The sequence below is a fragment of the Notechis scutatus genome, chromosome 3, assembly GCF_049901735.1.
Source record: "Notechis scutatus isolate UNSWTSFEM ecotype Mainland chromosome 3, rNotScu1.2, whole genome shotgun sequence".
NCBI classification, from domain to species: domain Eukaryota; kingdom Metazoa; phylum Chordata; class Lepidosauria; order Squamata; family Elapidae; genus Notechis; species Notechis scutatus.
In genome coordinates, this window is record NC_142011.1 from 139415595 (window position 1) to 139431799 (window position 16205).

Sequence of the window (16205 nt, forward strand, 5' to 3'; positions counted from 1 at the left end):
TGTCTTTACAATTATAACATTCAATATAACACATAACTTCCAGTCAAATTCTGTTTGGTACATTCTTAAAATACACACTAAGTTCTTTTTTTTTTTTAAACAAATTTTATTAATTTTAAAGACAAACAAAGCATCATTAGACATTAAAGACATTAAACCTCTTTCCATTATAAATTTTTACAAGGCAGATAAAACATTGTTTTATACAATATAATTCTGATATATCCCATTTCCACTTAAATATCTTTTAGCAGATTTCTCATTATTTCTCTTTGCTCTTATTCAATTACATTTCTTCTACATTTATCCATTTTATACTCATCATATTCATATTTCCCTCTGTCTTGTTTACAATTATTCTCCTCTCGCTTTCCTCCAAGGTTTTATTAAATCTCAAACGGACATACACACACAAAACACAAAAACACAAAACTTCTTTTTAAAAAGTAGCTTGGCCCCGGATTACCTCTCTTTGTATGGACTTCAATTAAATTCATGTTCAACTTATATGCCATTACCTATCTTATTTACCCTTCTATATCTTCATTATAACTTCTCCCCGCTTTCCACTCTTCTTAATTCTATTTTATTTATTTCATCTTAATTTAAATCATTATATTTGTATCTTTTGTCCATTCTTTTCCAATTATCCATTTATCTCATTCCCTATAGTAGAAAAAAAAGATTTCTCCTGAAATCACTAATCAAAGTATGATGCCTTTCCATTGCTCCCCTAAATTAACATTTAAGGTAACACCTAGTTCCCTATCTGATTCTGCTTAGTACATTCTACCTACTAAGTTTTTTAAAAAAGAAAAAAAATAGTAAATCCATAAAGTAATTAAATATATAATTAAACATTAAATCTCATAACATTCCAATTATCTATTTACTAACATCCACACAATAGTCAATTAAACTCTATACTTAAACTAAATATTTTAAACATTCCTTTTAATATTTTATTAAGTCTTAAAATCTATCATTATTAAACCTTTAATGTTTTAATCTTTACTTAAGTCTTATAAAATTTTAATTTTCTATTTCTAATACAAATACTACAATACTATCTTATGTACCTTGCAGAATCCTTTTGAAACAAAATTATGCATTACCCTTTATCCCTAAAAAAAAAAAAAATTCTTTTTCACATCTTGTTTCATACCTTTGTGGCTTTTCCCCCCCTTTTTCCTTCCTATCTTATCCCATCTGGTCTTTTTACCCCCTTAGCTTCCCCTCTCTGTTGTATTTCTCTTTTCTTTTGCTTTCTAACATTGTATTGATTTTGCATCTTATTTTTCTCTTTCTTGGATGTTTTTTTAAGTCTTATGTCCTTTTTCCTTCCTCTCTTTCTCCTTCCTTTCTTAATCAACTTTGTAGACTCATTAAAGATGGTTTCTTCTTTTTTCTTCTTCTTCTTCTTCTTCTTCTTCTTCTTCTTCTTCTTCTTCTTCTTCTTCTTCTTCTTCTTCTTCTTCTTCTTCTTCTTCCTCCTCCTCCTCCTCCTCCTCCTCCTCCTCCTCCTCCTCCTCCTCCTCCTCCTCCTCCTCCTCCTCCATCAATTGTTGTGTTTGCTGATAAGTGGCAAGCGCCATTTCTAAAAAGCGAAAAATTTCTCTCACACCGTCTTTACCTTCTTTCTTTATTTTACCATATTCCTCTCTCAGTTCATCAACAGATAAAGCCATTATAAACCTTTTCTTCTTCTTTTTTCTCTTCTTCTTCTTCTTAAAACAACCAAGATAATTCAAAGCTTGGAACAATTCCCCAAAATCCCAAAGTCATCAAACAATCCAAACAGAGCACAAAGTTCTTCACACTTTTTCTTCCTGGGGTAATATCAATTGGAAAGGGAAAAAAAACCCAATCTGTATTTTAAAGTCTTATTGCGATTAACTTCCAATCTCAAAATCTTCCAGGCATCTCCTCCAACAAAATCTTAATATAAATTATTCTTTTGTCCTCTCCATTCCCACTTGTAACAAAAAGCTTTAAATTTTTACCTTCTATAAAATAGCAGGATTTTCAATGTCCATTTATTAATTCCGTATGGAAAAAGAGTAAACTTTCTCTTTCAGCACTTTCACTCGCCGCTTATAAATCTCTTCTGGAAACAAAGTATCTTTCAAAAAATCAGGATTTTCAGGATATTTAATGTATCTTATAGTCCCAGTTCAGCCAAAAAACTTTCGCTTCAAAACTTTCTCCTTCTTCCTCCAGCACAATCTTGTCCAGCTGCCGGCTTCTTTGTGGCGGCCATTGCTGACCGCCGCTCCACCGCCTTGAGAAAAGGGGGTTATGCCAGGTGGGGAGGGGGTCTGCGAAAACCCCAAACCCCTGTCCGGGTCCCCCCTATCTTCGGCTGCCTCTACGGGGCAGCCTTATCCTCCAGACCCATTGGGATCGGAGGCACCAAGACGGCTAGTGCAACAGGGATCGCGGAGATTGCGAAACCCCGCCGCCACCGAAGCCTGGCAAAACCGGAAGCCCCACACTAAGTTCTTAAAGAGAAAGTATATATATATATATAACAATAATAAATAAAATACTTATTCTATTCCAATTCAGCTCTATCATTAATGTTAGTTATAATCTTTAACATTTCTTTTCAATGGGATATCATACTTCCTTAGGAAGACTTATAATATTTCCATATTTCTTTCATATTTCTTTCATAAATTTTTATAACTCATTAATAATAATTAAAATGTTCCCATCCTTTCCTAATTTCATTCTCTCATTCTCTTTTCTCTTTATTTCATTTATTCATTAACAAATATTCCATTCCATTACAATGAGTATTTTATCTATCATTTTAATCACACTTGTTTCATATTTTCTAAGTTCATTTCTATTTCTAATATAACAATACTATTTTATGTACCCTTGCAGAATCCCCCTTTCAATTAAATTTTCACCCATTATCTCTATGTCTTCTAAATAGGCTTATACCTTTAATCCTTGTACGTTTTCCCTGTTTATATCCTGTTTCTGTCCTTTATAACTTCTTTTCCTTTCCCTCTTCCCCCTCTTCTTCTCCTTCCCCTTTTTGACCCCTTGTCTCTCTAATTCTAATTCTCTCTTCTGTAATCCTCTCTTCTGTTTCTTCTTAATATTGTAATTACTTTTCAAACTATTCTCTTTTTTTGGTTGTTTTTTCAGATTTTAAATTTTTCACTCTCTTTCTCCCCTTTCCTTTTTTCCCCCCACATAGAATTGCTTGGTCATTGAAGATGGCTTCTTCTTTGTCCTGCCCTTCTTGTTCTACAGGCATTTCTTGTTGTTTCTCATAGTTCAGGATTTCCATTTCTAAAAATTGAAATACGAAGCCAAAAACCTCTTCCTTCTTGTGCATCTTCTTTCTGTTTTTTAAGTTCCATTTTCAGTTCTTCCAAGAGTGATACCATTTTAAAAACTTTTAAACAACCACCCGATTGATTTTAGTCCTTTAGATCCAATAACCAAAAATCCAAAAATCACCAAGTAATCCAAATAATCCAAAGCTGTTTCTTCTTGCTTCTTTTTTCCACTTTCTCTTCCTGGAATTCTATTATCTTGTTACAAAGTTTCAGTTAGAATGTATCTTTTAGGAATCTTGTTAAAGTTTCACTGTTAATTCCTTTTACTTCCAGGTGGTGTTAGGAATGATAGTCACCCAACAGTTGGGTTGGAAATATATAAACCAGGAGAGTAATTTAATACTGTATCTTTAAGAGAATGCTGTAATTGTGATTGGCTGAGGTTCCTCCAATGGCCATAAGATGGAGCCAGAAACCTGGTTTCTTTCTTCTTGCATTCCCTGTTTTGCCACGTTGACTGATCATCATTCTACTTGGATTGCTGTGAGTTTTGCAACTGTTAGCAAACTCCGTTTACTGAACTTTGTTTATGATGCTTGACTTCGTTTTTTGGATTATCCCTGGACTGATACTAACTGCTTTAATCGTGTATGATTTGGACTGTTTGTTGGACTTTGTTTACCCATTTACTGGAAGTAAAACCTACATGTTACTATGTATCTGTGTGCTGGTTGAGTGTTATTCATCACCACTCTCACTATGTTTTCCCTGAGTGCACTCATTCTCCTCACAGGGAATACCTCAACAATGGTCTCCTCCATTTTTCCAGATCCCACCCTTTTGTTTTTTCCTTTTCTCTCCTTTCCTTCTTTTAAAAGTTTTTGAAAATCCAGAAGTCTTTATTATCCCTTTGACATTTTATTTTCAGTTTAAGTGCCTGTTAATGTCAAAGTGGATTTTTGTCAGTTTCTTACTTAAACCTCTTAGTTGTCAATATGGGGAAGGAAAGAAAAAAAAACCCAAATCCTTTCCCTTCCCTCTCTCATTCGCCGCTTCAAAATCTTCTTTGGGAGCAATGTTATTCTTTATAGTTCAAATACCAGGGTACCTTATGTTGTTGCTTTTTCAGTTCGACCTGGTCAGCCAAAACTTTCTCTTCTTATCTTCCTCCTGCACATTCTTTTCCAGTCGAGTTCTTCTTTGAGGTGGCCATTACTGACCACCGCTGCAACCGCCTTCAGGAAAGGGAGTAATGGCCAGCTGGGGAGGAGAGATGCGGCTCTACTCAACTCTGCTGGCAGTCTCCCCTCTCTTCACCACCTCTACAGGGTGGCTTAACCCCGAAACCAGCCAGCTCGGGGCACTCCAGCGTCAAGCACGGATCGAAACTGTGCACGATCGTGGATTTCGGTCCATCGCCGAAGAAGCTTAAACCAGAAGTCAGAAAATGATATTTTGTTTTGTTGTTCCTTATGGCATGAGTAAAATGGTATCCACATCAAGATATTAGTGGAAGAAAGGCTATCTTTTCTTCCTGGGCCCAGAATGAATCAATGACTGGAAAGGCAAATATTGCTATAAATATACAAAGGGAGTTGAATCAATTTCTCTGTATTTATAATAATGGCACAAGTCCTTTTTATGCCTATATGCTTTTATAAATCTAATCTTCCTACTTCTATAGGCCTATACCCAAGAGTAGAAAGTGTCCCAAAAATGGGATTTGGAAGTACACCAATTTATGATTACCTATCAACAAAACAATGCTCTGGTTGATTTATGGTTCTAAGAAAATACTTTGTGTTTTGTTTTGTTTTTTAAAAATGTGGTTATTTGAAAAAGCATAGTGGCTTAATCCACACAACAAACTCAGCCAGAGCTGGCAGCTTTTTGGTGATTGTTGTTAATATTTGGAGGAAAGCAAGAGTTTAGTAGGGGAAGGCCATAATATAAATAAGGGAGGTTGTGTAATACCAGAGCTCTCCAAACTTGGCAATGTTAAGACTTGTGGATCTCAACTCCAAGAATTCCCAAACCTGCAAGGAATTCCTGGCTGGCTGAGGAATTCTGGGAGTTGAAGTCCACAAGTCTTAAAGTTGGCAAATTTGGAGACCTCTGTGTTACACGTATGTAAGCTATCGCTTTTAGGAAACCTAGAAGTTGCTCTTCTCAGGGGATGAATCTGGGGTTTATTTTTTTGTTTTCTCAAATCACGTGAAACCCTTTTTAGGGATTATATTGCAAATTTTGCATGCTTTGCATTACACTGTAACTTTTACATGCGCTGCACCTTCACTACCACACCAAACTGGCTCTTGCTGTTTAGCATTATGGATGCAGGGTTACAAAACATGGAAGATGCTTGGAAGCATTTGGTCTGTAAAAATAAAAAAATTAGGGTTTCCCTAGTTTATGTTAATTTCAAATTAGAGCATAGCAGCCAAGTCAGGATTGTTAGTCCCCATTCAAAATGGTAGAGGATGAGGTTAACCATCTTGGATATAGGGTGATGGTTTCCCAGTTCAAACCTTCATGCAGGACTCTGTTTAAAGAGGGCTTTACAAGGCTGTTTGCTTTGGTTTTATTCAGTTCTTCCTGGATATCATCCTCATGCTGAGTCCTGGCCCACAGCCCAGACCTCTGCTTCAGACAAGCTAAACACTGCACGTCCTGTTTCTCTTCTAATTGCAGTGGGAAGCCAGAAAACTCTGCAGCTTAGAGTAACTGTTCTTTCATTAGGGTTTTTTTTTTTTAAAATCAATACCCTTATACATGGGAGAGAAGAAGGGAATAAGCCCTGTAATCAGTCTTCCATACTGGGAGAGGGGGAATTGGGGGAAGAGTGAGAATGGGAACAGACTGACATTGCTGGAACTGGTTGTTGTCTAATTTAGATAATGACGCTGGTTCTCCATTGCTCATAAAAGCTGAGCGATCTTACAGAAACAACAAATTCTCTGTCTCAAGGACTCTTCAGATAACCATTTTTTGGGGAAGGGGGGGGGCAGGAAAAGAGTTATGTTCTCAAAAAAAAAAAAAAACCTACAGGTCTGTATTTATCTTACACTTCTTGAACGAACCAAGAGATGGATCCCAGTGAGGCAATGTTGTATCTCAGGCAAGGAAACAAAAGAGATTTGGTTTTCTTCCTATTATACATGGAGCACCTGCTGTCTCCCCAGGCATGATCTTGCCCCATCCTTCAGCTGTTTCCACCAGCTGTCTGAAAAGAAACACTTCCTTGTTTCTTTGTGCCAATATGAAATCCCTTCAGTGTCACCGGCAAGGTAGCCAGGATCCATGAAAAATCTTCCAAAGTCTGGAAAGGGTCAAAAATCACCAAATTCTAATCCTGACTGGGATTTCATTAAAACAGGGGGATTCATTAAATTAGAGCCTGGCTTTCAACAAGAAGATGCTATGTGAGTGATGGAACACTGCTGTTTTGTGATGACTGCCTCCCCCGATTGAAGCAAGTCATTTAAAGTGGTTTTGGCCACATAGTGCTGTTCTTGCATTTTAGGTCCCTTTGACACCGCATTAATAAAAACAGGCATGGATAATGGTTAGGGTTTATAGTCAGACCTAGTAAAACTAGATTCCAATCTCCATTCAGCTATAATAAAGCACATTGGGTAGCTTTTGGCCAATTATATTGTACTAAACCAAAGTTTGATTCATCATGATTTGGTGAATATATTACATTTATATATCACGATGGCTGGCTTCATTTAACACTCTAACCAAAATAAAGCATATCACATTATAACTTAATGCAGTAAGTAAGTCTATTCAGTTTACTTCATTGGATAAAACAGTGGTCCCCAACCACCGGGCCCCGGACCGGGACCGGTCCATGGATCATTTTGTACCGGGCCACCTATTTTGCTTGGGTGCCGCCATCTTCTTTCAACGGCGCTTGAGAAAGTGCTTCCGGCTGAGCTTGTCGGTCGTCAGTTGGAAAGCGGTGTTTGGGTGCTGAAGGAATCCTCACACCTGAGTTTTGTCGAGCGGGGGGGCTTCGAACGAAGAGCCATCCCGATGGCGGTGGAGTCTCGCATTACTCAGGAGGAGATTAAGAAAGAGCTGGAAAAGCCCTTCGACCACGAGAAGGTACAAAGGAGGAGTTGAAGGTGGTGGGGAGAAGCGGGGGATGGCTGGCTGGCTGGTCACTCGGCTCACCTTGCCTTGGTCGTGCGTGCTGATGTTGGTACCGGTCCGTGGATCGGTCCGTGGATTGTACTGGTCCGTGGTACAAAAAAGGTTGGGGACCACTGGGATAAAACATTATGTCAGGGGTCTCCAAACATAGCAACTTTAGGACTTGTGGACTTCAACTTCCAGAATTCCACAGGGACCTTGCAGGTCTTCACCACTTCTGAATTTCAGTGATGTGAACGGTCAAGGCGAAAACAAGGTGATAGCTGACCAAGATTGTATATGTTGCATACCCTTGGTCTATAGGGAAATTATCTTTCCATAGTTACCAATGTCTGGGCTAGTCAAGAGTATTGATTCTGGTGGTCGTCAAAAGTGGTGGAATGTAGCCTGGATTCCAAGAGGGTGGGGGCTGAATTACAGAGGATAAGAGACAGCTAAGTTTAGACAGTTTGGCTGGGAGGAAGAGCAATTCCCAGGAAATTCTGAGACTATATCTTTAATGATGCAAGTAGTTTGCTTTAGTTGGGCAAGATTTCTGTCTATAGGTAAGGAACAATAAAGGAAACTGCTTTGAAGTAATTCAAAATGTCTGTCTTGGTTTTTGGAGCCTGACACCAGATAGGCGAAAACAGGTTTGTAAGATTAGATATACATGATTGAGTTTTGACCAGTATAGATAATAAAAATATACTTCCCTATGGATAATATTTCCATTATCAGTTGAAAATTCATAAGGCTTGAGTTGTTTTCTTATGTTGCACAGTTAAAGGCATTAAAGCAAGCAATATGTTGTCCAAGGTTATCTGCAAATGGCTCTGGAACAATGCCTTTGTTAAACAGCTGTTGCTATCCTGTTACATTACTATTCTTAGCCAATCCATTTTGGAAAACAATTGCAGTCATTGATCACTGTATGTAAAAAGTATCTGGATGTTACCATTATTTAACAGTCCCTTCATCAAAAAGGGTTGAAGCCACTGTTTTTCAGCTGCCACACACAGGCCGCTAAACATTTTACATTTGCATGGTATCACTACATTAATACTTTTAATACTTATTAGGAAAAATAATCTTCAGTTGTGGCCAAATGATATTTCTTATTCCCCAGTTGCTGGTCAAAAACCTATATTTTAAATATTACCTTTCATTCCCAGCCATATTCCTCTCAAGTCTGAAGTTTTAGTAAATTATAATAAAAAGCAAAGAGTGCAAGGGCAAATGAAAATTTAGCCATATCTTTATATTCCTCTCCAAAAAAACGAAAAGAATGCCACCTTCTAAGATCCAAAAGATCTCTCCTTATAAAGCCAAGAAACAGGTCATGAATGAGATGGCTTACATAAGAAAATAGATTTGGTTAATTTGGTCAATTTTAGCCAGTTTGGTCTAGTGGTTAAGGCATCAAGCTAGAAAGTAGGAGACTATGAATTCGAATTCTTCTTTATTGGCCAAGTGTGATTGGACACAGAAGGCATTTATCTTGGTGCAAATGCTCTCAGTGTACATAAAAGATACATTCGTCAAGAGTCAAGAATCATAAGGTACAACACTTAATAATAGTCATAGGGTACAATAAGCAATCAAATCATACTAGGAAACAGTCCATATAAATTGCAAGGTTACAAGCGACAAAGTTACAGTCATATAGTCACAAGTGGGAGGGGATGGGTGATAAGGAGTGATGAGAAGATTAACAGTAATAGTGCAGACTTTGTAAATAGTTGAACAGTGTTGAGGGAATTATTTGTTTAGCAGAGTGATGGCTTTCGAGAAAAAACTGTCTTTGTGTCTAGTTGTTCTGGTGTGCAGTGCTCTATAGCGTCATTTTGAGGGAAGGAGTTGAAACAGTTTATGTCCGGGATGTGAGGGGTCTGTAAATATTTTCACAGCCCTCTTTTTGACCTGTGCAGTATACAGGTCCTCGATTGAAGGCAGGTTGGTAGTAATTGTTTTTTCTGCAGTCCTAATTATCCTCTGAAGTCTGTGTCTGTACTGTTGGGTTGCAGAACCAACAGGTTCGAGTCCCATCTAGTCATAAAAGCCAACCAGAGTCTCCGAATTGTGACCTTCTGATAAGCATTGTGTCCGAATTGTGACCTTCTGATACACTGCCTTCGGTCCGATCTAAGTATAGTATATAAAATCATACATTGCAATGTCGTACCTGTCAATGAATACTTCAGCTTCAACCATAACAACACAAGAGTAAACAATAGATATAAACTCAAGGTTAATTGCATCAAACTTGATTGCAGGAAATACGACTTCAGCAACAGAGTGGTCAATGTCTGGAATACTCTACCTGACTCTGTGGTTTCTTCCCCAAACCCCGAAAACTTTAACCTTAGATTGTCTACTATTGACCTCACCCCTTTCCTAAGAGGTCTGTAGGGGGCGTGCGTAAGTGCACCAACTTGTCTACCATCCCTGTCACTTTTTTCAGTGCCATTGTAACTTTGAATGGTCACTCCACACAAGCAAAGTACCAGCAAAGGAGGGAAAAAACCTCCAGAGACATTCCTGAGACAGGAAGTCTAGTCCTGCCAAGAATGTAATAAGGGTTAACGGAGAGGCAGTTTCTGTAAGCAACACCAGAATGTTTCCTTCCTGCCTTCCTTACAGGATTAGGCCAGTAATTTCTTCTAACAACTGGTTCTCCGAACTGCTTAGAATGTTAACAACCGGTTCTAGAGAACATGGGCCACAATAAGGCAGAACATGAAAGAATAAATATATTGTTTTTAGGGAAATGTTAACATGATTCTGCTTGATAGTGAAATGTGTGTATTAATGAAAAATGCCATATCAAAGGGTCATCCATCAGTCATTCACCCATATTTGTCAAGCAGGAAACATCTTGCTTGCAACAAAACCACAGCGGAGCTACAGGAAGCTAGAGGGTTTAGCAAGATGGGTTATTTGTAATAATCCAGCTACTTTAACCCAGCAACAGGGGAGGGGGTAGCTGGAATTCGAAGTAACCAATGAAATGCTGACAAGTTATATTTCTGTGGTTTGGTACTTCTGAAAGGTATAAATGTGGTGTCAAATCTATAGGAAGGTGTTCAGATGTTGCCTTGGCTAAATAGCTCTGAACCTTTGTGCAAATAAAACTATTTCTGATTCCAAGGTCTGAGTCTTATAATTTCCTGCAACAACGTTTTGAAGTCTTATGAACGAACCTTTGCTGTGTGTGGAGAAAGTCTTACTTTCCTGCACAAAACTAACATTTTATGTTATATTAAAAATAATAATACAATTCACTGCCATTAAGATACATTAAGATACATTTGGAAGCAATCCTGGCTTGAATTATAGAGAAGACAAATGCTTCAGACCTTAGTAAAAATAAAATGCCTGCATTTCAGCTGGCAGCGAATGTTGTATAGCACTGCAATTTTTTTTTTTTACCAGTTTAAAAATAAAGTCCTACAGAACTGGATTTCAATATTTAGTTTTAATGCGAAATTCTTTTCCGAAGAAAATCTGCACCTGTCAGATTTCATCTTATATTATGAATTTCTTCTTTGCTTTATGTGTAGGTCTATTGAAAAAGGAATATATGAATCACAAAAAAAATTGATACAAAGTTTTTAAATGCTGGAACTAGGATTGCTAATACGTTAGCAGGAGCAAGCTTGTTCTCGGGCCTGTTACACACCCTGCCTCAATTTATTTATTTCATTTAAAACAATCTTTTTTATTTTAAACTAAATAAATTAAAAAGGGAATTGGTGTCCTGTTGGGTTGTAGTGAGAGATTGAGAGCCACAAGCATAACTTAAACTATTTCTATTGAATAGATTTAAGCTTTAGTTCCTAGCATAATAGAAACAGAGGCTACAATGCCTTCATGTAATAAAAAATTGTTTATATTTTTATTTTATTTCCATGGTTATATTTGAATATATATTGAAAATTCGATCATGCCTCTAGAGTCTAGATACTTTAAAAATATTCTTATTTTGAACTGAATTATTTTTAACCAAGTTAAACTCACATAGAGAAATGTCATCCTAAGTCTCCATATGATCTAATATGGTCCCAGGTTTTCTAAGTTTTATATTAATAATAAAAAATAGTCACTAATTTTTATCAAATCTTCTATTCACATATTTAATTAGACCATGCTGTTTGCCCAATTTAAATAGAAAAAGGAGCTAATGAAAGTATAAACAGTTCCCATTTCTATGTAAACTTATTTCCAGTAGAGTTATGGGAAAAAAAGAAATCCTTAATCACAAGAGAGAGACAGAGATGAGAGATAATTTATATAAATACTAATAAATTGTATCCTTTTTCAGCATTGAAATAAAGTTATGTGTAGAAATAAAAGGTGCTTTGTAAGAATCCATCACTAAAAGATGTCAAGGAAAGTATGAATAGGAAAAGAACATAGAATATAGAATAGTAGGCCTGGAAGGGACCTTGGAGGTCGTCTACTTTAATCTCTGGGATGTTATAAAGGCAGGAGCTTTATAACATCCCAGTCTATTCTTGAAAACTCCAGTAATAGAACATCTACCCACCTAGGAAGCAAGCTAGTCCACTGATTAATTGCTCTTGCTGTCAGAAAATCTCTCCTTTCTTCTAGGCTGGATTTATCTTTAACAAGCTTCCACCCGTTATTTCTTATCCTGACCTCTAGAAATGAGAAAGTCTTACAGGTGGGAGTGGGGCTACAGGAACATCAAAAGTTTCATCAACTATTAGGGTTTGGGTAGGGAAGCACAAGTCTCTAGTTCAGAAACACCTCCTCTCACCGCCATGAAATGGAATGTTCTACTGAATATTTGGGTCAGTCATTCGTTTCCCATCCACCAAAAAGGAATAACTTCTATTAACACTGGAGTTTTAGGAACTATATAGCAAAATGTGCAGAAGCAATTATAGTGGGGACACAATCACAGAAGAAATTGTAGAGCTAATGAAACGCACTACCAAATTTCTTAGAGAATATACATCCCTTCCTCACAATACCGCAATGTGAGTTTGCAGATCTGACACAATTTTGTTCCTCCTTTTTCCATATTGAGAGGTGAGTGCTATCACTTGTGCAATCAAAATGGTATTACAGAGAAGGATGACAAAAATTGGGGGAGCGCCACAATGTGCCCAAGCAGAGAAAGCTGTAGAAACGAAGTCAAAACATGGTTGAATCCTGCCCTCCTTACTCAAAACCCACCGAAACTAATGTTCAATAGTTATGGAATGTATAAAACAAGATAATTATATTGAGCAGAAATAGAATAATTCATGAAGACATCTGGCTGATTAGAACAAAAACTGGACATAATTTGCATTCCTGTATTTTCTTGAAGATCTATTTGTTTTCCTATAATTGCTCTAGCCTATGATCACGAATTAATGTGAAGAGTTTTGTAACATATATTTATTCATAATTATTAATGACAAGTTTGGACAGTAAATGGAAACATATACAATTTTTTTGTATGTTTCCCTAACAGAGACTTGACCCTTCTGCACATTTTAAAAAGCTCATTTATCACACCATTTGTTGTAAAGTACCTGTAAATGGTTTACTTAAGGCAGAAAATAACTATTTTATTATCTTCAAGTACAGATTCAACTGGATTTGAGACCCTTTTGTTTGGGATACCAGATATGTGCTCCACAAATCTGGATGACCTCTTGATACCTCCAACAGGTTTTCTGTATTTTCTTCTGCACATCTAGATTTTTGCTGTCCTGGTTGATAGCTTTTCTTTGAACCAGTATATTTACAATTTGATTTCTTGTTGCTTCCATCTCTCTTAGAGTGACTTACTCACTTTGGCATTGCAGAGGCTAAACAATAGGTGGACCAAGACAAAGTCATAGGCATAACTTATGGCTAGCAATAATTTTGATTTAGTTTACAATTAGCACGAAAATTAGCATTTGATTTTCTCCTTATATTACATTAATCCTTACATTTTGGTGGAGCACTGAAAATTATATCTGTAGGGCTCCTTGCACCTCTGGTACCTCTTGTAATTTAGAACAGGCTTCCTGTACACACTGGATCCCAAGTACACACTCAGCGCATGGATACAATGCAGAAAAGTGCCACTGGTTTATTTATTTACTCTCTGGGGACTCTTCATTATTAGAACAGCCATGTCCTGGTTCCTATGGCAACGGCTACTCAGCGGCAGATTCCATCAAAATACAAGAGCAGGCTAAGAAAAGGGGAACAAAAGAATGTTAAGAGTTTGAATAAATAAAAAGAGGCTGTCTTTTTTGTTTCATTCTCTCTCTTCCTCACTCTGTCTTTCCCACTTTCATTTTAATAAAAAAAAAAGAATGAACATTTACAAATTTTAAGAGAGAAATAATGCAGAACCCTGACAATAATTTAATCAGCCCAAAGTTCTGTGGGCTTCCAGTAAGTAATTTTGCTCATCTTATTGGTTGATGCTGGTACTTTAGTCTCTCTGAGCCTCAGAGAGCAAATATACAGTTTGGGGGAGTAATATGGCCATGCTGATGGTAACAGTGGTGTATTTGGTGACTCTAAAATCATCCTTTGAAGGGACGGATGTTCTTCCTTGTTCTAAAGACTTGCGTATGAGAACTACGGTATCTCTCTGACTGATAAGAAGTACTGTACAAGAAAAAGAATCAGAACCTTCTGACCTGGATGGATGGATGGAGGACAACTCTGTGTGTGTGTTTGTTTGTGTGTCTGCATATGTGTGTGTGTGTGTGTGTGTGTGTGTGTTTAAAATAAGAGCACTTGCTGAAATTCATGGGTGATTACTTTACCTTCTACATAACAAATCTTTCTCAACAATGCTTTGAGAGTTTGGTTTTTGAGATTAATAGCATGCAATCCAGGTTTGTACTAGAGAAGTCTGATTTGGTCTCCAACTAGCCTTAGGCAGCTGTTTGAGAGTCATTGACCCTTATTTAACTCTAACCTGGGGATATCCATTAGCTGAGAAGATTACTGTGCAGAGGCTTTTAGCAATAGCTTCACCTGGTGCTTCACACTTGACATTACTATTATTATTTAAATGGAAAGAGGAGAAATTAAAAATCCCAGTCTCACTTCCTCTAGAGATATCACCATATAACCACTATACTTCCTTGTCATGGGTTCTTTTACATAAACCCAAGTCAGAGGGCTCCAAAACCCTAGAGAGGCAACACAACCACACAGATCCCTAGGCAACACACACACATAAGCGCTCAAAGGCTAGTACTAATTGCTCCTCCTCCTGCTTCTCCAAGTACTGCTCTTTGTGAATCCTACTGTTGGAGAACAGTATCTTTTTGTTGCTGCTTTACTTCCACACACAAACAAGAGAATGAGAAACACACACCTCCTTTCTTCTCTCCCACACACTAACGCAAGACATAGTTGTCTCTCTGCTCAACTTTGTAGCCAACAGTTGCCTAGGGAGGTATCTTAAAAGGCAGGGCAGCAGTACCACAAGTAGCACACTCCTGCACAGGTGTTATGGTATGTGGAGATAGATAATGACTTTGAGAGACAGGAGGAACAGGTACAGGTAGACTTACAACCATGCATTTGATGACCATTCAAAGTTGGGGAACTATGGCCTTTTATGACATGTGGACGTCAACTCCCAGAATTCCTCAACCAGCCATGCTAGAAGTTAAAGCCCACATGTTATAAAAGGGCCATAGTACCCAACTTTGGTCTAAACCAGGGGTCTCCAACCTTGGCAACCTTAACACTTGTGAACTTCAACTCCCAGAATTCCTCAGCCAGCAAAGCTGACTGAGGAATTCTGGGGGCTCAAGTCCAGAAGTCTTAAAATTGCCAAGGTTGGAGATTCCTGGTCTAAACCATGGTCAGATAATACAGAAGAATAGGGGCATGGCAAACAGAAAGGGACCTCCCAATTATTAAGGCACGAAAGGAGAGATGTACTTTCAGACTTTCAGAATTTTATAACTTTATAATAAAGATATTGCTAGTATTTCTGAATGAGTTTCTTGTCTGAATTACCTTGGAGGCCTGATAATTGGTCAGTGCCCCTTGGAAAAAGTATGTAATAAATAAATAAGCCCAGTGGCCAAAAAAATGTGTGTGTGCTTGCACTCATGTGCTTGCATGCCAGCACCCAGAAGGCAATGCACCCACCCACCCCCACATGTGTACGCAATTCCCCTGCCGCCACCCCCTTACCTGCACTGGGCCTCACAGCTGATTTTCAGCCGGCTTGAGGTCTTTTTCGGCCTTCCAGAGACTTGAGGAAAGCCTCTGCAGGCTTTTCAGGCCTAATAATAGGCCCGCTTCGTCACTTCTGGTATTTCCGGAAATACAGGAAGTGACGAAACGGGCCTATTATTCCTCCTGAAAGGCCTGCAGAGGCTTTCCTCAAGCCTCTGGGAGGCTGAAAAAGGCCTCAAAGCAGCTGAAAAGCAACTGTGAGGCGCACGCATACGCAGTGAGGTAACTTTACCTGCGGCTCGCATGCCGGCACATGGCTCTGCGTGCCACTTGTGGCACGCGTGCCATAGGTTTGCCATCACGGGTATAGCCCATTAGTGTTTTACTTATTTATATACAAAATTCATTACTTGGTAGCAAAAAGACTGCTCACTTCTGGCAACATTGTTCTATGGCAGTTTGTCTCTATGAATGCAAGGTTGGATCTGTACAATTAGCATGAGAGTGGATCTGCAGGGCAGGATAAAGAAAAGTCAAAATGGGAGGTATGTGATTGAAACACCATCTGTTTGGTGTGTGTGCGTGTGTGTGTATGAGAGA

At 38.0% G+C, this 16205-nt stretch overlaps 1 protein-coding gene across 4 annotated transcripts in view; it reads right to left on the reverse strand.

Moving 5' to 3' along the window:
- The window catches only part of PXDC1 (PX domain containing 1), a 103066-nt gene that overhangs the window by 34845 nt on the left and 52016 nt on the right, over positions 1-16205 (reverse strand). Inside the window, exon 5 of one of the 4 annotated variants that reach the window (XM_087961240.1) lies at positions 12919-13641. The exons of 2 other annotated variants lie outside the window; for them this stretch is intronic. In XM_087961240.1, the coding sequence (XP_087817366.1) occupies positions 13608-13641 (34 nt within the window). In that variant the 3' untranslated portion in view covers positions 12919-13607. Of the gene's footprint in view, positions 1-12918; positions 13642-16016; positions 16116-16205 lie in introns of those variants that run through there. One more of the 4 variants, XM_087961239.1, reaches the window with a different exon arrangement.